The 24265-nt window shown below is 35.4% G+C and overlaps 1 protein-coding gene across 7 annotated transcripts in view; it reads right to left on the reverse strand.

The window, feature by feature from the left end:
* LOC149570107 (histone-lysine N-methyltransferase ATX4-like) overlaps positions 1-19322 on the reverse strand; it is a 34608-nt gene extending 15286 nt beyond the window's left edge. Inside the window, exons 1-11 of one of the 7 annotated variants that reach the window (XM_089822759.1) lie at positions 12715-12888; positions 12505-12556; positions 8351-9566; positions 8148-8203; positions 7723-7942; positions 3571-3690; positions 3390-3458; positions 3177-3245; positions 2977-3062; positions 2695-2787; positions 1477-1615 (exon numbers count right to left, since the gene is read on the reverse strand). In XM_089822759.1, the coding sequence (XP_089678885.1) occupies positions 1477-1615; positions 2695-2787; positions 2977-3062; positions 3177-3245; positions 3390-3458; positions 3571-3690; positions 7723-7942; positions 8148-8203; positions 8351-9566; positions 12505-12551 (2115 nt within the window). In that variant the 5' untranslated portion in view covers positions 12552-12556; positions 12715-12888. Of the gene's footprint in view, positions 1-1476; positions 1616-2694; positions 2788-2976; positions 3063-3176; positions 3246-3389; positions 3459-3570; positions 3691-7722; positions 7943-8147; positions 8204-8350; positions 9567-12504; positions 12557-12714; positions 13060-19154 lie in introns of those variants that run through there. The other 6 variants (XM_089822760.1, XM_089822764.1, XM_089822762.1 and 3 more) reach the window with 6 other exon arrangements.
* Between the last annotated feature and the right edge of the window lie 4943 nt (positions 19323-24265).

Below are 24265 nucleotides of genomic sequence, written 5' to 3' on the forward strand. Positions count from 1 at the left end.
AAGGAAATAAGAAAACGTGAAATGATCTTTCTTATGGAAGATTTTCCTATGTTGCGAGGTATACAGCCCAGCCTAGCCTGGGATTGTCCTGGACTGTAGGTCCTACCCCGGTTCATGCGGACTGAACTCAGGCAGGGCCTATAGTGTGAGCCATACCCTGGAAACCCAAGGCCAGAGGGAAAATTACGAAAAAAAATTAAAATTGGAAACCCTGAAATTAGCCCTTAAAGAAAATATCTGACCAAACTAACAGCCCTAAAATATGAGCTCATGTTGGAAAATTTTCATTAGTATTGATAATGATGAGGTGCATGTGGATACTTTATAGGACATTTATAATCCAGAAAAGGTAGTAGCACTACTTATGGTTCTAATGAACCAATAGACAACGTTCATTCTCTAGGAAGAACAATACAATGCTTTGGATTGTGTTTCCAAATGCAATTGCATATGTAACCATTGACTACTGATGTACTTTTGACATATATAAGCCGTTTTCTTTATATTTAGCATTTGACATTGAACTATCAATTATCAGTTGTGTTCTAACCTAATTTCATATATTCAGATGATTTTAATGTCCTCTTTTATATATATTTTTATGGCCATACAATACCCAGATAAAAAATTAGCAAACCAACGCAAACATATCCGAGATATGTACACCATCCGGTACTGGCATTGAGGGGTTTCATAGAGAAACTCAGTATTGCTTTGCCTATTTTGCGGAAAGCAGACTTAAGCTTTGGGTATCAATCTTTACCTTAATCAGACCATGCTCCCGAGTGATTAAAGGAGAAGCATCATGTAGAATATACGAATTCAAATCTAATCGATAGACTGTGCTTGCACAGAAAATACTCTTCAAGAATTGTGGAGATTGTAGTTACCAAAATCGGATTTGGCACAATCTCGGCAATTTTACAAAAGTCAGTCCACTAGTCTCATTCAGACTCGCCTTATCTGACTAAATAAACCAGCAGGCCTCATTTTGGTCTGCTCACACATGGACATGCAAGACTTAGCAACAAGTACTTGGCAAGTCATGTAACAATGGTTCAGATAACAATAGAGTCCCCAACCACAATGGAGGAGGAAACAGCTAGCACGACCTATTAGCTTCCTAGCTACAATAGAAGAGTTTTTAAATTTACAGCTGTACTAAGAGATGAAACTACAAATTCTCTGATGATAAAATATTTTTCATAAGTATTCGTTCTAGGATCACTCCACAAATATGCAACAATTCTGTAGCATTGAAGCAAAAGGAACCAATGGATGCAAACTATTTAGAAAAGTGCGTAGTCGAAAAAACAAGAGCCCTGCCCAATAAATACAATAGCCCATACAAATACAAACAATGCATGTCATTCCAAGCTAAGCTGCAACTTTGAAAGAAGTCGAAAGATGTGACAAGAAAACTTCCAATAAGAACAGTTCATTGAACATATCAAGCATCAAAAGAGAAATACAGACCCATGCCATAAGAGATGTGTTTAAGCCCTTCAGTTTTATACTATCCTTCCATTTTTTCATCCTCGATCCAGTATGTTTTTCCCATACAGAAGGAGTCATCCTCTTGCCTTTACCACATTGACGACATTCACAGAGCATCCTGCAAAATAATTAAATCAAAATGTTTGTTTGAAGATAAAATAATATGCAGATAAGGTGAGAATATTCAGAGAACAACTGTCGTTGACTGTTTGAAATTTGAATAAACTAGTACCAAAATATTTATAAATCTTTCCCCCACTAAAACTAGGCTTGTTGCTTCACCCACCAGAAAATTTCGGACTTTAAAGCCAGATCACAAGATAAGGGCTCAAAAATGGGTCCAGAATGCTAAGCAATCTACATGATAGCATAAATAAGCCCAATTCATAAGCTAGCATGACTAAAAACAGCAGCGAATGGTGGTTTGGAAATGGAAAATGATCAAACTAATGAAATTCCTCCAGAGAAATAATGAGTAATACTATTTTTATATATAGAAAAGATTGTATATAAAATCCTTATTATGATCAAACTAATGAAATTCCTCCAGAGAAATTCCTCAAGAATCAGAGAATAAAAAAGCAAACCAACACAGTGTCACAAGAACACTGCCAGTGACGTCCCATTCAGTGCATTCAAACGTAAAGCTAAATAAAACAGTAAAACCATTGAAACAAAGATGAAAAGATGGGTCTCGGGGTGGAAATACCCATTTGTAGCATTTGAAACATGGCCTAGCAGCATGGACTGAGTGGTAAAAAGTTAAAAAAAAGGGAAATGAGTGTTTCCACGATAACTATCCAGAATTCGTGGGTATTAGCTTCAGGGTGATAATGTCAAAAGTAACATGTTCTCACTCTCGTCTGAGAGTGTATGCTGTGCTGATGCCCCTGAGCACCTGTTTGTGCCCCGGTGGCTGTGGAGGGCATGCCCCAAATTTACCAAACAAGAAAAGAGGTCATAAAAACATATCTAAAAGCTAGTGGGAAACTTAAGCATACTACAAATGAAGCGCATTGTCAAGGTCAGTCAGGTGTCATTGATTGTGTCTATCTAACTCAAAGAATTTGGAATTCAAAATGAAGATTCACTCCATGTTTTATAAGAAATTATTCACCATTAAAATGAGACGGATCTTTAAAAATGTCGAATGTAAATTGATTTTGTAAGAGGAAACAAAAATAACATCAAACTCACAAATGTTGCTTAGGCAAATATTTTCCTTCCTTCCCTGAACAGATGACAGTAAGATGATCTGGCACAACAATTGAGTTGAATTGTTTACTGGATCTGCGTCCAAACATGTATAAATACGTATATCTTAATCTCCAGAAAGGACATCACCAAAAACATTAATGTAGCAGAACTAAGCATTGAAAATGCAAATATTTCTTCCTGTTTTTAAATAAGCAAAATTCCTAATCTGGGTTTGCTTTATAAACCACTTTAAGGCATTGGAGTGTTCATGTGAGCACTTACTTAATTGTCATCCACTGCTTTTGAGATGCCTCAATACCCAAGCCTTTCTTGCAATCAGGACAGAAATATTCAACATCTTTGAGATCCTTCTCACATAGAACAAAAGGAAAGATCAATTGTTATTGAGTTATCCACTTTTAAGTCCTCGTATATTCAAAAAATGAAATTAGAAGAAATAAGATGCCAATATATAATGGAACCTTCAGATGATTGTAGCTAATTTTATCACATTCAGCATGAATCCAAATCTGGCATTTGTCACATTGCACCTGTCAAGAAAAACATTGGCGAATCAGTCTCGATGCATTTCATTTTCAAGCATTTTTAGAGAAAAAAAATTAAATCACATATTCTACATCTGAACATTTCATTTTCATTTTGTCTCTCAAAAAATATGGAGAAGATTGCATCACCCAGCTGCCTTCATCTATGGCATGCCACACAGTCTTGCAAATCCCACAGTACTGTTTGGACTTAAATAGCTGCAATTAAATTAGGAAAAAGGAGACATTAAGAAAAATCTGTTTTTGTTTCTGGAAAGGTGTTCAATCCAAAGTGGAAACTGAAGGGTGTGAGATAAATACTCCAATATACCTTAAAGCAGTGTTTACAAAGTGATTTGTTCAGATTGAAACTGTTCTTCTGTTTCAATGTTACTTTTGAAGGAATCTTTCCACCACAGCTACTGCATTCTCTTTTGTTGTCATTTCCCGTCTGTATAAACTGAGACTTAGTAGATATTGGCAGATTCTAATATTTGTCTCCTAGATATATTCACCCATCTCTATAGAAGACTAATTACAGTCATAAAGAATTTAATTGATCTATCTGAAGGATGAATAAGGTGACTAAAAAAGCATCTCGGTTGTCTAAATAGAAAACGCATCTATTACTAAAAGTTGTAGAATTAGAATTTAAAAAAGCAGATTCATGATATACAATTCTGATCTATTTTAGATTATTAAAGAAAAATATACATGGGTGCTAAGAAAGCTACTTCGAAATACCATCTCAGTTGGCAGTAATTGAAGAGAATAACAGTTTTAGAGACCCTACAACTATGAAACATGAGGATGTGCACCCTGCTTCAAACGACGGTAGCTGTTTCGGGGACAGCAGGGCACATGGGGAACGTCCCCTACCATCCCCAATACCTGTTCAACCTTCCAAAATGCCAAGAAATGTCCGCGGTCATTTGGGGGGCAGCTGGGGCACATTCCGGGGATGACCGTAGCCATTCCCAAACAGCTGGGAATCCTCCCAGGTTAAAAAAACCAATCAAGTAATAAATATTATTCATTAACTAGAACTAAATAGTTATTAATTATTGGTTAATTGTTTGAAATTTAAAACTTCTTTAATAATACTAATTCAACTATCACTAATTTGCATTTCCCGAACGAGTTTGCATTCTGTTTCGGTCATCGGCACCATGCCTCCGCATAATCTTGCAGTTATATTGTTTCCGCGGCTAACTAAAAAGGCATTTAAAGTACACTGTAAAAATTATTTTAGATAAGTTGCTCTTACCGTGGAGACTTAATAGATATATCATACAGGAGTTTAAATATTTGCAAAAAGATAAAACTTTCAATTTCAGAAGTATTATATTGTCCAGATAGTAAAATTTTAAAATTTTGTTTACAGAATACGTAATACATTAGTTTCGTAATTCTTAAATATGGTTTGTCGATAAACTAACGGCTTCTGTATTAAGAGATATGAGAGATTTGTCAATAAACGATATCAATTACTATCAATAAAAATAAAAAATTATTGTAAAAACGTACTTTATAAAACAAGATTTTTTAATTATTGATAAAGTAATTTGTTTGCAATAAAATAACAATTGTTTTATTATTTTTAAGATTGGGATTAATGCTTCGATTATTACTCAAGATCAAGAGATACAGTTTGCTCCAAAATATTCAAGTATATAAAAATTCCGTAAGAATAAGACAATTCTGAAGATGGAATAATATTTTGGGCGTGAAACCCACGACAAAAAGCCTATGGGCTAATTACTAGGAATAAAATCCTCCACCGAAAAGAGCGTATGAAAATAAAAGCGATATTTGATCAATTTCATTAGAAATTATTTTGTAACTTATTTTCGTGGAGGGTTTGAACCAATGGAAATATATGGGACTTCAAAGCTCATGTACAACGCAAACAAGTGTCATGCTAAGGATGTAAACTAATAAAAAGAACCCATCCGAGCTTAGGCCATTTATACCAAGTGCGCCATTTTGTCGTCTACGACCCTATGGGCTTAATTGTACCCAGAAAAGCCAGCAGATAATAACTTCATAAGATCAGATCTATCTGCTGGAAGTTATCATTTTCCCACCTGTACAGTTATAATCTGCTAGCTCATGCCATTTATACGACTCCATTAGCCATGCCGTGTCTTCCAATCTTCTATGAGGTAAGCCTCTTACCTAGCTCAATGTAAAGAAAATGTTTGAAAATTCCCTTGGTAGATTTATACCTTCCCCAGCTGAACTATTATAAACTGACTTATGAATATTGCACGGATCTATGTTGTCGCAACTGTAGTATCTATGTTAGTAATTTATAAATATTAAGCAGGAAAAGGTTAATTGTGTGGTGAAGCTTTCCAAGTACAATGCTCTTCAGGCCTTAATACTAGTACTAATCAAAACATAGAGCTTCCCCATTAATCATTGCAGGTATATTCATATATTGTTTGAAATAGCAGTAGTTATGCGATTGCCCCACTTTGTAAAGAGTTTTGTCCTTGCAAGATAGCAGCAGTTATATGATTATCAGTATTCTAGATTCGATTGTGTCGGAAATTTTTAACATCAATGTTTGGTCACACCAGGTTAGCCATCATGAGAATGAGAGTTCAAGGAGATGTCTGTTTATTGCTAAAAATAATACCAACCTGAGCTTTGTTTTCTGTTTATTGTTAGAAATAGTAGAAACCTCAGTAGCTGTTATGGTTCAGTCATTCAATGATTCAACCTCAGATCGAGTAGGCACTTTGTGTCTTCGTGAACAGTTATGTTGGGAATATTTACAGACCAGTTTTTTCTTCAATTCGCGGGCATCTGCGTAGAGTGACTCTCCCCCATCAAATGCTTCTTACCTAATGTTTCTATAATCTGCAATATTACTCATATTTTGTGCAGTTACTTCTATATTGATCATCTCTCCATCCCTTGCTGCAACCTTAAATTACCGCACCTTATCTTGAGCTTGTTACTTCTCTTCAAATTTGTCATCACGTACTCCTGATTCAACTAAGCTTCATATATTTCTCGGGTCGTTGCTATTTTTGGACATGCTTGAACGTACATATCTATCAATTGATTGCTCTTTGTCATGTTAGCGTAAATACTTCTTGTCATGTTCTAGACATTCCATCTTCTCTATTTTACTTATTAGAAAAATGGTAAGACCCTTTCACTCAGGGTCCTTTTAGTGCACAGGAGAACGCACCATCAAAATTCAACTGAAAATTGCACCCAACCTCATTCAGGAAAGCGCGTATTATCAATGTAGTAATATTGAGCGAATGCTTAGTAGTGCTTCAACCTGAGCATTATCATAGATTTCTTTCAGCCTCGCAACTATTCAATTTGAATCAACTTCTTAATCAATCCCTAACTCTTCTTAGGATAAATTGAGTTTTAAATTTTCACCTCTAACCTGCAGGAGCTGACCTTTAAGCCGTCTGTGTACTTTAAGTTCTCCAATGATGGCTGACCTTTAAGCCGTCTGGTGCTTTCCGCCCTCGTTGCTCGTGTATAGACAAGGTTCCTATGATCGTCCAGTATCTTTGCTCGACTTTTTCCTAGTGTTTTTAAAAACATTCAATATAATACAGCTCGGATACTGTGTGTGCGACACATATACACACACATCACAGATGTTCAAAAGAGGAGACACAACAGAAAAGATAATAGATACATTTTTTAAAATTTGGCAATGCAACTGGTAAGAGAAATTGACTTTGGACATTGGAGCTTAGAAGGAAGCTCTCACATCTAAAAATAAAGAATTTCCACAGCCGATAATGTGCTTTGCGCAAAGCAGCCAGAAGCCCTCACTGTAGGGGCTCCAAGATGAACCGGTATATATGCTTAACTCTCTTTATCGTCGCCATGTCTTGGTTTTATTTTAGTCGGATACAGCTAGGATATTGTCAGTCCTATGACAAATTCAAGTGATGTACGAAAACTAATATAGCCCAAACATGTATCTACAGTATACGTTCACAATAAAGAGATAAGAAGTATCTTCACTGTGCTACAAAATTCATTATTATACCTTGATTTATTCAAAGCTTGTTTTCACTCTGTTGCTGGTCTCCCTTTGTAGATCATCATTCGAAGACAAATTTAAAAAATAAATATGATATATAGAAGAGAGGATATGCCAATATATTGCTTGAACAAATACTGTACAGATTTTCAATTTGAATTCATCATTCCGAGATCACCAAATTTTTAACAGAAAAGATGACATAGTCCAAACACAAGATAGCTATCGTAGAGCGATTAAACCTTGGAATACCATGCAATTAAAAACTTGAACAAAACAAGAAAGACTTTCACAGTTACTATATTATACCCTGAGACTAAAATAAATTAGTTCCTTCAAGAAGATAGACAAATTCTAAGAGTCAAAATGCATAGATATTTTAATCCAGATTATTTAATTTGACAGTAATTCATTCTCAAAACACTAAGATGCATTAAAAACAGAAAGCAATACCATCGGTTGGTTCCTTAGTACAACCTGTTGGCCCTTGCTGACATCAACAACTTGACTAGCATTTCCCTGGCCCTTTAAAGAGCCTTGTGCTCCCTGGTTCGAGGTACTATCAGGAGGGCACTCCAGATTTGAAAAACCATATTCTGCTAAAATTGCTTCTTCAATTGCCATTTTGAAGTCGCTGGGCTTATTCCTATTTAGCTGCGTTTGACCTTGAAATCTAAACACGCCAGATTTCTATCAGAGGTATACACATGGATAAAATATGCTTTTTTCCATATGCTCTTACATAAAAGTTTAAAAATACAATCGAGGCATTCGTATTCAGTCATTCTAATATTCGTGCTATTGTAAAACAGTTGATATATGCATTCTTAATAGAGATGGCTTGAATTTTGAAAGTGTCCGAAGTTGATGAGACTCACCTTTCCAGATGCTCCATGAAAGGAAAAATCATCCCATGCCTCACCCATGCATAATCCTATTGCCATCATAAAATTAAAATGTAGAGGAAAAAATCAACAAGAGAGAAATCACCAAAAAAAGTGATTTCATAGGATACGTAGACATGCAGAACTAAAATAGAAATTAAAAAGTACATGCAACTGGTAATCTGATAGCAGCGTACCCTCTCTTTCTCTTTTCCTGAAGAATGTCCAAAAAACATAACACACAATCGCCCTGGAACACAAACACTAAGCACTTTATCTGGAGCCTCTCGGATGGGATCTATGATTATAGCGGGCCAGGCAGGATCGTTACGCTTGCCAGATTTAGCCCAGACTATATCGCCTAAGGCAAATTGGTCTAGTGGATTCAAATCCTTTGTCGCAACCCCAGGTGTCGTTTTTTCTTTAACAACAAAGCTCGGTACACTGTTCAAACCTGCTGACTCAGATGTTCTCTGCAAAAATTGTGGGGCTGTCGTCCTACACTTATTTTCTAAAACCATATTCCATTTCATAGTATGATTGACAGTCTTTGGAAGTAGAATTCCTTCTGGGAATTTGTAATCATTTTGGGTCTCTCTGTGAACCAAAGTAGAACCTGATGATAATTTTAGCTTTATGGTAGGCTGTCTGGTGGAAATTATAGCTGAAACAGGAGAATGCGTTGAGCAAGTCTGTCCTTCCTCTAAGTGTTTTAATCCTTTAGATTGGCTCTTCTTCACTGGTTCCACTTTAGATTGGCTCTTCTTGACTGGTTCCACTTTAAATTGGCTCTTCTTCACTGGTTCCACTATAGATGGACCCTTCTTCACTGGTTCCTCTTTAGTTGTACCCTTCCTCCATGGTTCTAGAATAGAATCTTTGAAACGAGAAGGAAGCGTTTGGGCCCTTCCACGAGTTCCCCTTACAAGTGGAGCACGTGCATCCATTTCTATCAATTCTGCTGACTGGTTTCCTGTGTAATAATCGTTTACCATGCCATTTGTCTTTCTCATCCCGGTTTCTCTGCTTACACAAAAAGAGGATGTCTCAGTTGCCCATGAGACCTCTGAGCTAGGACCATTGCTGTCTGTTTGTCTCTCTTCACTAGTTTTTGCATGCAAATATGGTAATGTTTCATATGTAGAGTCAGAACCATTAGATGAAGAAGAGCAGTTTGTACAGGAATCACTTGTGGAGACCTGTCTCATCACAGTGCCGTGATTAATTGTAATAGGATAAGTTATATTTGAACCAGGTAAAAGTGAATCTGAAGAAGAATTATTCTCTTTTTTTCTTTTGGATGGTTTCTCCATATAATCTGGATCGTCTGTCTCTTCTTTACTGCGCTTAGACACCTGCATCCTATCTCCCGTTAATTCTCTGCGCCTCTCTTGCATGATCGAGCTTGTTTTCCTGACATAACAAACATTTTGATATTAATCAGCACAAATAGCACAGTGCACCATAGACACAAAACTATATAAATTTTTAAAATGGCAGACAATCATATCCAGAACCTTGTGCTATCATTGCGACAGTTTATCAACTCAAATTATGGTCATTTACTCTAAAAACGTGCAAACTGTAAATCCCCGATCCGTATGCAAGCAATAAGAGTAACTTTAGCTATTACGTACAGGATTTCAAAGCAGCGAGTTACTCTGCAATGCCCAACACAGACATCAAGGACAAACTCTGGCGCACTCAATGGATAAGACCCCAACTAATGCATAGAAAATAAAGAACTAGTATCTTACAAGCTGAACATTGTTGGAAAATATACGCTAAGTATTGCTGAAAAACATGATCTAGCAATCACTAATGGAACATTAGGCAAATTTTGAAGTCTTAGGGAAAGCATAATTTGTTCGGGTCTCTCACTAAGAATGTCCATCTCTTGCCAGGTCTTTAGCAGAATTTGCAAATTCAATAGCCAGAATATCTATAACCTTCACTGGAACTGGAACCCATAATATGTAGCAGGTTATGCGAGGCCTGGTTATGTGGCCAGTCAATGCATTATCCCAACCAATAAAGTTTATACGGTAGGTTTCAAGGATGAAACCAAAAGATTTCCAATTAAAAGAAACAGAAAATAGGCTCCCTGCAACTGTCGTAAATTGTCAAGACAACATGGGTCACGAGAGAACCAGACTAATGACCCGATTTCAACTTCCCTCCAACGTTGAAGGAAAAAATGGAATAATTTCCAAACTACCGTCTCCAGCAATAGTTTAGTTCTCAGGCTATCACACGTAATATTTATTTTGGATGCAAATTCCATTAGTCAAATAATAATCATTATTTCAGCATAAAATAACCAACAATAACTATTAAAAAAATTACCACGAAATTATTAACAGAATAAGGCAGCAAAAAACAACGACTTACTTCAGTGCCAGCATTAACTAGCATACACTAACCATTGACAAGTCCCACCATAACCAGTATACGGTTGCTAACGAATGGGTACTTCATTAAGAAAGAACGAGAGTTTTAGTACTCAATAGCAAACGAATAATTTTATACAAGAATTCGAGAAAGCTATCAGCAAACAAATGGCTCTAATAAAATCTAGCTCGTGTGATTTTTTTCAGCTCCCTACTGTTAGAACTTTGAACTTCGAGAATTCAAGGCTCTACAGCACTTTGATAGAATAGAGGTGTAAAAACTCAGGAATGTCACACACTTCGCTTTCATCTACTTCACACGGAGGGTTATTTTTCAAACATAGGTACGGAACAGCCTACCAATTTTGGCTTAATTTACTTAAAAGTGGGAGCATGGTGACAGAGTAGTTTGACAAACCTTGATAGCAGACAAGTTCCTAAATGAGTCAATCGATTCAAAAACCATATACATTTGCATTGCCAAATTCCTAACTACAACTACTCTCGTTTTTAACTTGCCGTGTAACTCAGTTGCATTTCCAGAAGTTCTCTCTAATAAAATTGGCTAAAATCAACTGCTCTTTATAACAGTGCGGCGCTATTAATGCTTCCATTCTACAATTCCGTTGTTGCTCCCTGCAATTTGTTGCATACGATTGCAAGGTAAAAAACTTGAAGTCATCGTGTAAAGATTAGTCTCGACCCATAAAAGAGCATTTGCATTAGCTACAAATATGTGCCCCTAAAATTACTCAGTAGAGTGCTCAAACAAGGACTTCTCCCTGGCAAAAACCGGTACTGAATGTTTCCTTAAAGATCCTCACTTTTTAAACATTTTCACTCAGGTAAGTGGGCACAAATAAATAGGATAAACGTGTCATATCATATCCCCACAGATACATGTGCATAACGTACTGGGACTTCTAGAATCAAAACACATCCGTTCAAAATTAGCAAACCCCAACAGTGCAGAGAACCAATAAATTACTATTCCAAAAAACCAGTTCCTTATTTCCCGCAATAGCAAGATATAGCAATTGGGTTTTGAAAATTCAAATAGCCATAAAAAATGAAACCGGAGCATCGCTGCCGGTGAAAATCGCTAATCTACCAATCAGACTTGATAAATTCATAAAGCAGAGAAGAACGGCACTGGTACTAATAGAGTTCAATGTCTTTTCGGTCTAAATACTGGGTCGACAAAAGTACACAGAGCAACGAAAAGTAGAATATTTTACGATGAAATTAAAATTTAAAGAGCCCCACTCTAAGCTCATTCACAATCATAAACTCTTTCCTTCGTACAAAACTAACGGACATTATTTAGCATACCATACTTCAAGTTTTAAACTTTACAGACTCGTGTTGCGTTATAAGAAGCACTGCTCTGCCCTCAAGTAAAATCTACAATGGTCGATTCATATCGCTGACGTTGCAAATAACATCATATTCTCGCGAACTGACAATCCTAAGTTCTTTGCATTATGTTTCTCTTCTTATTTAGTACAGTAACAGCCATCAGCCAAAGAAGAAAACTAAACAGAAAGTCGTGAACCCATCCCATGACCAAAAAGAACATCTGAATAAGAGGAATTCAGCGATCAATTACCCAATTTTTCAATAAAGAATATAATTAAACCATCAACAATATAAATTCCCCAATTCTACTTCACTAGCCGGAAAAATCCATGCTCCCTAAACAGTAATTCCCACAAATGTCGTTCATGTTTTCACATTAGATGGCTAATGGTGGGAACGCACTCCAACACAACTCCAAATATATTTCAGCTAATCACCGCGTGCCAAATCGACAAAACAGTAAATTTCTCGCATTCAGAACTTGACACATAAGCCCACAAAACAAAAACAAACAAAACGCTACTTTACAAAATTAAAAATTAAAAAACAGAAACAGAGAAGATACAGTCTTGATTTCAAGAAAGGGTTATAATCTATTTTACCAGATAGAATTACCCGGGGCTAAACCCCCAGTTTCACCATCGAACATTTTCCCTGCAACAATCCAGAAAACAAAAGAAAAAGCTCCTTTTAAAATAAACCACACCTATCACGCTGCCAATTGTTTCAGATAAAATGCCAACTGCTGAACCAGAAATGCCATGGATTCCAACTCGTGAAAAAACCAATCTTCTTTAAATTAAATCAAATACCTCGAAATCTCAACCATTAAGGGCCGCGGAACCCCCAAATTTGCCGCAAAAATCAGCTCTATTCGAGCGGCGCAAATTAGCACGAAGAGGTTTCACATTTTTCCCCCGGCAAATCAGATGTCCGCGCCTTGTCCGCGCCCTGAAACGCCTTTCTTTTTCTCTTTCTTCGACTCTGTTTGCCTCAGGCGGATAACGAAAATATATAAAAATTAAATATATTAGCGCTGATAAGCAGAGGGTTATTGCAGTGGCCGCGATTAACAGTAACAGAAAATTGCTAAGCACCGCTCCGTTGCGTTGCCGTTCTTTTCTCCCGTTACTTGACAGCGATTTATTCTTTGTTTCTTTGCCAAAATCCTAATCAGGGCCCTTGTCTTATATTTTTCCCCGGGAAGGAAAAAGCCCATTATCGTATGGGTTGCAAATGCTGACTAGGATGACAGGTAGACCTAGATATATACGTGGACTATGCACGGCCCAATTTCCTTTCTTTATTTTTTTATTTGGCCGGACACGACTTTCCTTACACCTTTTCCTCCTAACAAATTATGGATAAAATTCTTTGCTTTCGTATATCTAATATTTATTTTATCGCTATAAATAGCAATCGAGTCCAACAATGTTCCATGCAAGAGGATTTTAAATTTTCCAATTTTATGTTTTTTTAGGGAATGTTAGGAGGTGCTTGGGGCAAGAAAATTGTAAATTAATAATAACAATTAATGTTTTTATTGAATTTGGAAATAAATAAACTTGCATTTATTTTATTTAAAGGCATTTACAAAGAGAAGTTAAAATATTTTTATAAATGTTAAAAATCTTAAATTTAAATAAAAATGTATAAAATAAACATTAACATTATAAAAATTGGTTTATTGATAGTGTGGTTCCCTCCACGTCAATGCTTATGGTTGGTCAGATTTCGGAGGAGGTTATTGGCCTATGGCTATTACTCCTACCAAGTAGAATAAAGAAGACAAGATAAAGGTGGGTCACTTTCGAACTCTAATCTTCGTTCTCTTGTCTGTGGGGTAAAAAAGATGATCATGAAACTCTGTCAAGTGGTCACTTAATTGTGTTGTTTCTAACTTTGCCCATGTTTATGGCTTTTAGTTGGCTTTGATACTCTAGACTCTCTTTGGAGAGACTATATGTCCTTTTTTTCGAGAAATAGTGTAATTTTTAATCATTATAGAATAGAAATGACCTATGCATCAAAAAAATATTTGTATGTTTATAGATTCTTTAGAAGGTTTTAATCTAATCGTTCATAATTTGTCACTTATTTGATCTTTCATCATTCCATATAAGATGGAAATCTTGCAAGAATAGATTAGAACTTGTCATTCTAACCACCGACCTAGTCACTCACATATGAAGCCTCAACCTTGAAGAATAGAGCCCATATGACTAACCATATAACAACTTCGTTATAATAGAAAACTAGATTGGAGGGGACTCGATGTGCTTTTTGGTAGTAAAGAGGTCATGTAAAGATTTACAATGAATTAATTGTTGAGACTACTTTTTAGATATTACTATGTATCTAAGTGTTAATCTAAAAAACAAAACAAAAAATCATAGAGAAAAATATCGTCATTTATGAACTTTAATAGTTGGAGTTGAATATGAAACTTGTGAGTATGGCTTTCATGACATTTAAAAGGAAATAAATTCAAAGGCATAAATTAAGTTGTAGGACAAATCAAAAGGACTATTTTTTGTTTGTGACTTTTAAGAAGCCGAAGGATAAGTCAACGATATTTTAATAGCAAATCAAATTATGATATTGTTGATTTATGTTCTATGAGTAGTAGTTCATAAGAACCCATCTTTCATGAGAATGAATGGCACTCATTGCATCTAAGTGATGTTGGAGCAAAATTAGGATGGATGACCTCATGGGAGGGTCCATTATTTCACCTCTACAAGCATCACCTAAATGCAATGAATGTTGAGTGTACCATTCATTCTCATGAAAAATGGGTTCTTGTGAACCACTTCTCATGAAACATGGGTCAATAAGTTTGAAACCAAAATTACCTGGTTGAATATTGGGAGCAACATCATAGCCTAAGGATAATCTATTTTTGTATTGAAATCTTTCTTCAACTAGAAAGATTTGATAAGAAGTATCATGCAAACTATGCTTTTGTTATAAAACCCACATTATTATGATATTGAAGACACAAAGAAAGCTCCACCAAAGTTGATCTTATTATGTTTTATTGAATTGTAAGAAACAAAGCAAGAAAAGTATAGAGAATGCTTGACTTGTATGATAAAAAGGAGCTTGACAAACACCTAATCCTATTATGTGATTTCCCAAATTTTATGACAATGATAAATTAACCAAGTGTTTTGTCTATTACACACCCTCCTAGATAATGATAGTATTAAATAGCATAAAACATCCAATAAACTTCATTTCTGAATGCATCGCATTGATGAGAAAATGACACAATTTGACAAGGCTTTAGAAATAATGATGATAAAATGAGCACTATAATAAGCCCCCAAGTGAAGACCTATGGTCACAATCAAGAATATTTCAAAAGAAAAAAGACTATATAAAGATTCACAATATACACTTAGAAAACTATTAAACCAAGAATTTATAGAATACCCACATGAATTTAATAGGCTTAATACTTTTTTGTGATTTGCATGGCAATAAACTAAAGTTCACCCAATAAGAAGTGATAAGAATGCATATATCTAAATGCTCTAGTAAAGAGTTTTAAAATTAACTAGACCAATAATGGTTGATAAAAGCGAAGCTATTAAAATTGGAAGGTGGTCATATTTAATCTTGATAAGTTTTATACAATACTTTGTTATACGTTGCATCCAATGGGTTTTAAACAATCTTTTATGAACCCCACTCAATGTAATTATCAATTAATTGATGGTTTATCTCTACTCATCATTTTTCTCCTATTTTCTCACTCTTCATGGACAATGAGTTATATGTGTTATAAAAGGTCCATGTCAAAAACCAAATTAGCATTTTAAGAATACTTAATTTTATTTTGAGCTAAGTTGGGTCATGGGGTTTTCCCCATATTGGTCTCACATTCAACTTTGAGGCTCATGCTTACACAATGCACATGGTTTATGGGTTATCAGATGCATCCTCGGAGACTAGTCTCACCTTAGCTCACCTCTTCTTAAAACCCAAATTGGGAATATGTAAGACCAAGGCGGTGCATTCAAGAACATGCATTGGACATGCATCCCAATGCACTGAGATAATTTTCAAAGAAGGGAAACTCAAGGAAAGTGAAACTAGTTTTTAATAGAGGGTAAGAATTGTTAGGAATAAGGTGTCTCAACCTTGGATAATTCCTATTCTTATTATTTGTTTTGTATAATATATTTTTTGCAAATAATATGTAAATGTGAGTGTACATGTCTAGTTGGCATGTTGATCACTTACATGTGTCGACATCTTGATGTGTGTGAAGGAGATCATGGCTGAAATGGTTATGACGGATTCCTATGACGCGTAAGAGCTATTTAAGGAATGAGCTATGACAGGTGTAAGAGCATCTTATGACATGGGGCCTATTTGGGCGCCCAAGAATGAGTGGTTGGTGTGTGTAAGAGAATATGCCAAAAATAGGTTGGTATGACGGATTCCCTTACACTTCTCTTGTGACCGCTTTGGCCTAATCTAGTTTGGTGGATGTTGCCATAATTTCAATTTATTCATCTATCTTCACGAAGACTTGTATATTACAATTCAAGTTTCTTTAAAGATTTCTTGTTTTTTTGTTCATCTCCCATCACTAAGATTCATCATGGCAATTCGAATCTCTTCATCTGTGTTCCCTACGATCTGGTTATTACAATTAAAATTCCTTCCATAGATTTCTTTGTTCTCACTTTGTAATACACTTTGAATCTAAAGTTAAAATATATAGAGAAATAAGGTATAATAGATGAATGATTCCTTGTAAACCTTAGATAAAAATAGTCTCACATGACATGATTCATAAAGCACCATGGCGCTGATATGTTCTATGGAGCAGTTGTTTTAGAAATTTAAGAAGCTTAGGTTAGAAAATGGTTTCCCCCAAAAAAATATAATTTCTTAATATTTCAAACAATTCAAAATTTACTATACATTATTTTATAATTATACATAAACTTGAAATAACTTAAAATAGAATTACTTCCCACTGATTTAAAATTACTGTACATTATTTTAGAATTATACATAAACAGGTTTAATATTGACTATCGGGATTAATGTAATAAAATTTTCACTGCCCTATTTAGCTTCACTTGCACTTTTCATATTTTTGACAAAACATAATTAATCCTACATCTCCGAACTGTAAGATGAGGCCATCTGGAAAATCAAGGGTGCCTCAAACGTCAGTTTGACAGCCATAAATGACAATCAAATTTAAAACCTCCCCACATTCTCATACATTAAATTGTCGCCCCCCAAAATCTTTTTACTTCACAAATAGCTTCGCACTTTTATTTCCTATTTAAATAATACTTTCTGGTCACATAAACAAAATAGATACACGACATATACAGCCGAATGGTGATTTATATCTGAACTAATATGTACACCCGCTTCAGTAAGTCCGGCAAAAGCACTGAATAACATGTAAACGTGTTTCCAGTCAGAACTTGACAGAGTGAGTTCGAGGCAATTACATTATTGCATATTGCTTGCAGAAAACCCAATTCCTAGGCTTGAAACACCTAAGTCAAATAGATTCAAATTTGCTTTTGATGTCTACGATATAAAACTGTTAAATAGACCCGGTAAACTGTTTAATAAGACTCATCAAATGTTAAGGCGCTCTTTACAAAGCAGGAGACTGAACTAAGACCTTTATCTGCATACATTTTTCAAGGTGCAATGTTGATGATATTGTTTCCTACACTTCTTTGGTTGCACAAATCTGAGTTGTGAAACCTTGATGAAACTAATCAAAAGCTTGCTGTCCTGAAATCTGGAATCTAGAAAATTTTGCTGCTCAAATTGCTAAAAGTTGCACAGCTTTTTGCTTCTCCCTTGGTAGACATTGCTCCAAGTTTCCTTCATCAAATTTTCAGCAAACGAGGAGAGTTTTGAAGGAAACGTAGACATCACAGGGTATCACATCCTGAGCAAGGGTGGGAGCAGTCTCTGAGCTAGAATGCCCATTACTATGAACAAGACCAACGATGTCTGATTTCATAAATAAGAGAATTTGAAACTAGCTTCCTTCGTCTCTTCACAAAAAGAAATATCTAGGAATTGAATCTTATAAATCATAAAATGCAATGAAGAGAAACACTGTTGATGATGGAATTCAGTGACTTAGTAATGCCCTTCTCATATAGCAATTGGCCATCGTTGACAATGCCTCTCTTACCTAACAACTGGGTCTTTCTAGATTTATATAGAACCGAAAAATCACACTTGCTGCTGGTGAAATTCGGAGAGTTTCTAATCTTGCTTTTTTGCAGCTGTTGCTCTGTAGCGTGATTTGAAACGTTGATGGTAAAAATTCCAACACAATCTAATCCAGAAACAATAACTAACAATTCTAATGATTTGTGAAAATCTGATCTCGCTAGTTTCTAATCTACCAACAGGGTATTTATAAATTGAAAAAGTTCAGATGAGCAGCTGCAGAAGCACTACTGGTGATGAAATTCAAATATTAAGTTATCCCTAATTGCTACGCACTCTCGTAGATTCGTTCTAATGCAAGAGAAGCTACTTAATAATGAAAGCAAGAACGCCATTGCAAAAACTTGCAGCCTCTTCGTTCCATTACCTTCTATCTTCACACTGGTTGGTCCACCAAGACTTAATTCTAGTGGATTCTCACCATTCTAATTTCCCTTCATACACTCTCCAGCTACATACCACTCAATTCTTAATTATACAGAGTGACTTGAACGATCAAAAACATAAAGCCCAGTTTCAACTTAGTTTAAGACGAGCATTCATGCCTAGTGAACAGCAATATTTCTTTCTACCTTAAACAGCTACTTGAAAAACCTAGCCACAAACCAACACAAATACAATTCAATTAATAACCCCACGGCATGTCTGCATAAATCAAATTTCACCCGCTCAAACATGACATGGAAGCCCATGCAATCAAGCAAAAGTAACAACTGTTTAACTGGTTCAAATTAAAAAATTGAAAAGGAAAAAAATGAAAAGAGAAAAGAGAGTGTTATTTGAAGGACAAGCACTAATTCAGTTGCTTTACTAGATAGAAACTCATGGGAGAAAAACCCCTGCTCACCGTCATTGCAACAAGAAAACTTAAAAATTAAGTCCCCTTCTTCTACTGCAAAACATCTCAATTGTTGCAACTAAAAATCGCAATAACAACACAACTTCTGGAAAAAAAAAACACAATGGAATCCAGCAGATCGAAAACTAATTATCATCTTCAATTCAGATCAAATACCTCGAAATATAGATCATTTAGGGCCGCAAATTCGTCACGAAAATCAGCTCCACCTCAAGAAAGATCGACGCGCATCAAATTCAGACCATTCTCCAACAATTTCCTTCCACAAAACAAATTTCCGCACCTTTGATTGCTCCCTTTTCCGTGTGTTAGCGTTGCGCAGATGGAGAAAATAAGTTATTCGTTAAGCAGGGTTATACTCACGCTCAACATTAACAGTAACAGAAACAGAAACTGCGAAGCCCCGCCGCGTTGTGGTGCCGTTAAAAGGCTTCTGTTACTTGACAGCGATTTATTCGCCTCCTCCGCCCAAATCCTACGTGGGGCCCGCTTTTTCTTTTTTCTTTTCCCCGGGAATTGGAGGCCAATGACTATTTATGTCTTTTCTCTGATGATTAGATCGCATGGCTGCCACGTGGCATCGTCTGACGGGAGCTTTTATCCCACGTGGATGATACGCCTCTGGATTTATTCTTGTGTTTGTAAGATTATGGATATTCTATTTTCAGGAATTAATGTTTCAATTTTCTTCTGTCAAGTCACATCGGGAAAGCACACATCTGACTATTCAACATGTACACAAATGTTTTGGAGTATTTATTCCATTTGAAATCTACAAATTATATTCTTGAACAACCGTTCCAATAGAAGTCGAAACCCTTATTATTCTCATGATGCAAATCATGAATCTTAAATTCTCTCAAGAGAGACTTTGTAAGGTTGTTTTGTAGAGGTATAAAATTCAATAGTGCTATTACGAGGAAAGAATTTTTACTAGTACAAGTCTATAGGTTGAAAGTTCTTTGACTAAGAGCTAAAGAGTGAGGGTTATCCATTTTGCCATATTCACCCAAAGTGCGAACCTAATTTCATCCTTTATGATGTCGAAGTCTTGCACTCAACAAGACATGTTCTCTCATGGGCTCATTTGGAACCATTCAACTTCATGAGGTCATCAGGTTGAAGTTGAGAGACCACACGCCCAAAAGAAATAGTTGTAAGCTCTTACGCACCCTAAAAAACAAGGTACCAAAGCATTATACAATTTGTAAGCTACTCTTTAGCTATCTTGATTAAAAGGAAGGTTGAAATCATTTATACCCAAATTTAGCTAAAATAAGTAAATAATATAAATATTAAGAATTTATTTTTGGCAGTCTTATTGTTAAATATATTGGAATAATTATATAAAAAGTTAAATGTAATCAAATGGTGGTACTTAATTTATTTATAATATGGTACAAATATGTTGTGTAAAATGGTTATTCATCAATGTAATGTTTAGGAAACACAAGATTTTTGGATTTATGTTTTGGAATGTAAAAACTCATTATATGTCATTAATGTAATGCTTAGGAAACATAATAATTCTTGAATTTATGTTTTGGAATCTAAAAACTCATCATATTTCATTATGGGTCATTTTTGCAACTTGCATCATGTATTAGGAATTAAAGTGTTTGAACTTGAGTAATTTTAGTTTTAAATATATTAATTATTTGACATTTTTTAGAAGCATTATTTACATTTCATTAGTATATTATTTACCTCACATGAAAATAGGATATATAGTTTTTAGCCGATAGATTTATCAAGTGTTAATGTCTTAGAATGTTGTAATGTCTCATTAAGGTGGCTACTCATGGTAGATTTGGAGCACCTGATTTAGAGGGAAGCTATGAGGCATGAGAACTCATAAGAGGATAACTAATTTGAAATCTCCACTAGCTTTTTGTGGGTATTTATATTTGTCATTACAACTTTGTTTTGGGGAAATGAAAGTTACAAACTAGGTGCCTAAATTGGTTGGATTGGTATGAAAATTTGTGATGGATGTAAAAGTTTGAGTTCTTTTCAAAATATAGGAATTGGGTATCCCCCCATAAATTTTAGTGTCCAAAGAAACATTTTAATATAACCAATGATACTAGCACATGTCCTCCAATACCACATGGGTTGGTATTTTTGATATGATTTCAGTCACACTCAAAACTCTTCTTTTTTGCTACATGTGAGGTATCCTTGTGACCTATCCCTTTGACCAACAACTTGTGTCTTGGGTACATGTATGAGCTATGGTGAGACTAATTCTCCCATGGGTGACATCATTTGCATGCAAGTTGTCTCATCTCTTTAATCGAAGAGCAAATTAAAACCCAGGACCATGGGGAAGAACCCACTATATGAAATAAAAAATAGTGTGTATTAGGAATGCATAAACAAGTTACACAAAATATAGCCTATCACACCATATATGTAAGATAAAAGAGGGCTTAAAATCACCAAAAAAGGTCCTAATAATGTGCAAATATCCTTAAACCATGAAGTGTCAATATTTAGATTTGTCCAAGGTTAGATTTGTATGCCCAAAATGTGTTTCTCAAGCTTTAATGTGTGTAAAAAGATTTTGACATTATAAGGCTATGGATTATGATTTTTCTCTTCAAAAGGGCAATGATGAGTTTGCATAAAATATGGATGATTAGTGAAGGAAAGAGGCTTTCATTTATGGTCTTACAAAGGTGAAAATAGAGGGTCAAGATTGAAGCTTAAGAGTGTTGGAAATGCTAATGAGAAAGTAAGTTCTTAGAGGGGGGTTGAATCAACACTTTAAAACTTTAACCTTAAAAATAATTCACCATACATCCATCTCATAACTTTGTATATAAATTGAAATAACTAACCATACATCACATCCATAGCATAAAGTAAATCAACACATAACACATAAGATTTGGTTACCAAGAAACCCTCCAAGAAGAAGGTAAAATTGGGGTGGGGATGACACCCACAAATCTTCACTACTCTTGTTGTAAAGTGTGGCCAATTATGGCTACACAATATTTTGATCATAAACTATGATCTACCCTATGAGGGGTCTTCCCTATTAAAGGCTTACAAGACTATTAGGTCTCACCTTGATTAAAGGATTTCAAACTCACAATTAAGTAAGTACTCTGTTAAAAGATTTATAGTAGCCTATTAGGACTACTATGTTAAGAGATTTACTTTTTATCACCTGTTAGAATGATTCAACACCTGAACTTCAATTAGCATCTTTCTACTTGATGTTAGATCTCCTCTTTGATGGTTGTTTCTTGATCCTTTTGATCAGATCTATCCTTTCTAAACCTCTCACTACTTGTCTCTGTTCCTCTTAGATTGATTTTGCTTTGATAACTCAGCCATTGCCATCATAGCCACCACGAATGTCTTCAGAACTCTTAGCATTCATCTCCTCGCACATAGATAAACTTCTTAGGGTTTACCTTTCTTAAATAAGCATTGGCGGAGATGGATTAGGTCAAAATCAACGACTATGGTTGATTCTTGTTGCCGCCAATTCTTCCTTTAATCTGTTTGGTTGCATGAATTGCATATGGATGTGTAATATGACTCCATACTTATCTCTTATAATCATAAATTCATGATTATGTCGACCAAAAATGGTTTACGTAGAAGTTTGTGCCATAACAAACATCTATGCCAAATACTATTCACTCGGGCTCTTAATACTGTTACTCGACTCCGGTATAACTTGGCACTTATTGTTACTCAACACTTTAATCACTCGACACTTGAGTGACTTGACACATACTATCTGCTCGACACTAACTAGTCATATTACTTGACATGCTTTGTCTAGAGACTTAATGCTCGGCATGCTTTGATCACTCAGCTCACACTAATTGCTTGGCTCGCTCTGATCACTCAGCATGCACTATGTACTAGGCTTGCACTATTCTTTGCTAAATAATGACTAAGTGTTTTGTCACTATAATGTCAAAACCAAAATGGGATCAACAATCTCCCCCTTTGACATGAGTGGAAAAAATAGTTTGTCATGGCATACACATTCCTTCATGTATAAGTCAGACGATGTCTCTTCTTTTCTCTATTCCAATACAAAAAACTTCAAAAATTTTAAAATTTGCAAAAATGCAATCATTACCTCAACATGTTACTCCCCTTGAGTAAATACTTCATGTCTTTGCTGTGACTCCCCCTAAGTAGAATCTGCCTTGACAAAATTTCTTCAAAATTTGTATAATCTCCCTTTCTTGGCACTATGTCATGTGGGTAGTACACTTATAGTGTGTTTATCCAAAAATGGCTTGTATGGCTCCAAAATTATCTTCAAGGTTGCATCCCAATTGTCACTTGTTGCACCTAGTGAATGAATCTATATTTCAAGATTAGCAGCAAGGTTGTGTAGAAAGATGGTAGTCTTTCTTCATCAATGTTTCTGCATAGGTTTGTTCCTTGTGCAATACTTCCATGCAAGGTGTCAACATGGACTAGATACTGATCAGAGTAGATAGCATCTTGTGCTTGCAGCTCGACAAGCCTACTTTGAGTCATTAGTAATCGTTGAAAATGTAATTGACTATTACCAAGAGATTGTTTTAGTGTGGTACATGTGAGTTACAAATCTCCTTGCAGCTAGTCAATAGCCCATTGTGTTTCCTTAGTGAATATATCAATGTTGCATAAATTAGTGTATAGAGAGAAAATGATAGAGAGAAAATGTTCTCTAACACCTTTACATTTTCCATCTTGGTCGCAAGATCAACCTATCTAAGTGCAATGACACTAGATATCTTTTCCAGAGCCTTTCTATGAAACTTCCTTTCAAACCATTCTAATAATTTTACATTTGTTTCTAGATCTTCATCATTGATCTTGTCCACTATATTGACAAGTTTCTTTATAATAGGCTTTTTTGTATTTGAATCTAGGAGGCTAAAACATCAATGAATATATCTTTGATTTCATGTAACACTTGCTTTTGCTTGTGCTCCCTCCTTAGAATTTCTTTCCTTTTCTTTCGTTGTAGAGCATCCTGAAGAATATTTATTTCTTCAATAGTGATTGTTGAAAGATCAAACTTGGGTAATTTAATCACCTCATCTAAGAAGACATCCTCAAATGATGTAGCATCATAACTCTTTGGTGTGCTAGGACTCAGCCTTGATATTTGCAATGGGGTGTCCTGTGTACTCAACCTCTGAAGAGTTTGACTGTTGAGAGGAGATGTAGAAGTTGGTAAGGTAACCAGTGTATGTATAGCAATTTTCTCCTTAGGTGTAGTAGTCAACTTGTGCTCA

This window comes from Cupressus sempervirens, chromosome 3 (genome assembly GCF_028749045.1).
Source record: "Cupressus sempervirens isolate cs-2001-9-10 chromosome 3, ASM2874904v1, whole genome shotgun sequence".
NCBI lineage: Eukaryota > Viridiplantae > Streptophyta > Pinopsida > Cupressales > Cupressaceae > Cupressus > Cupressus sempervirens.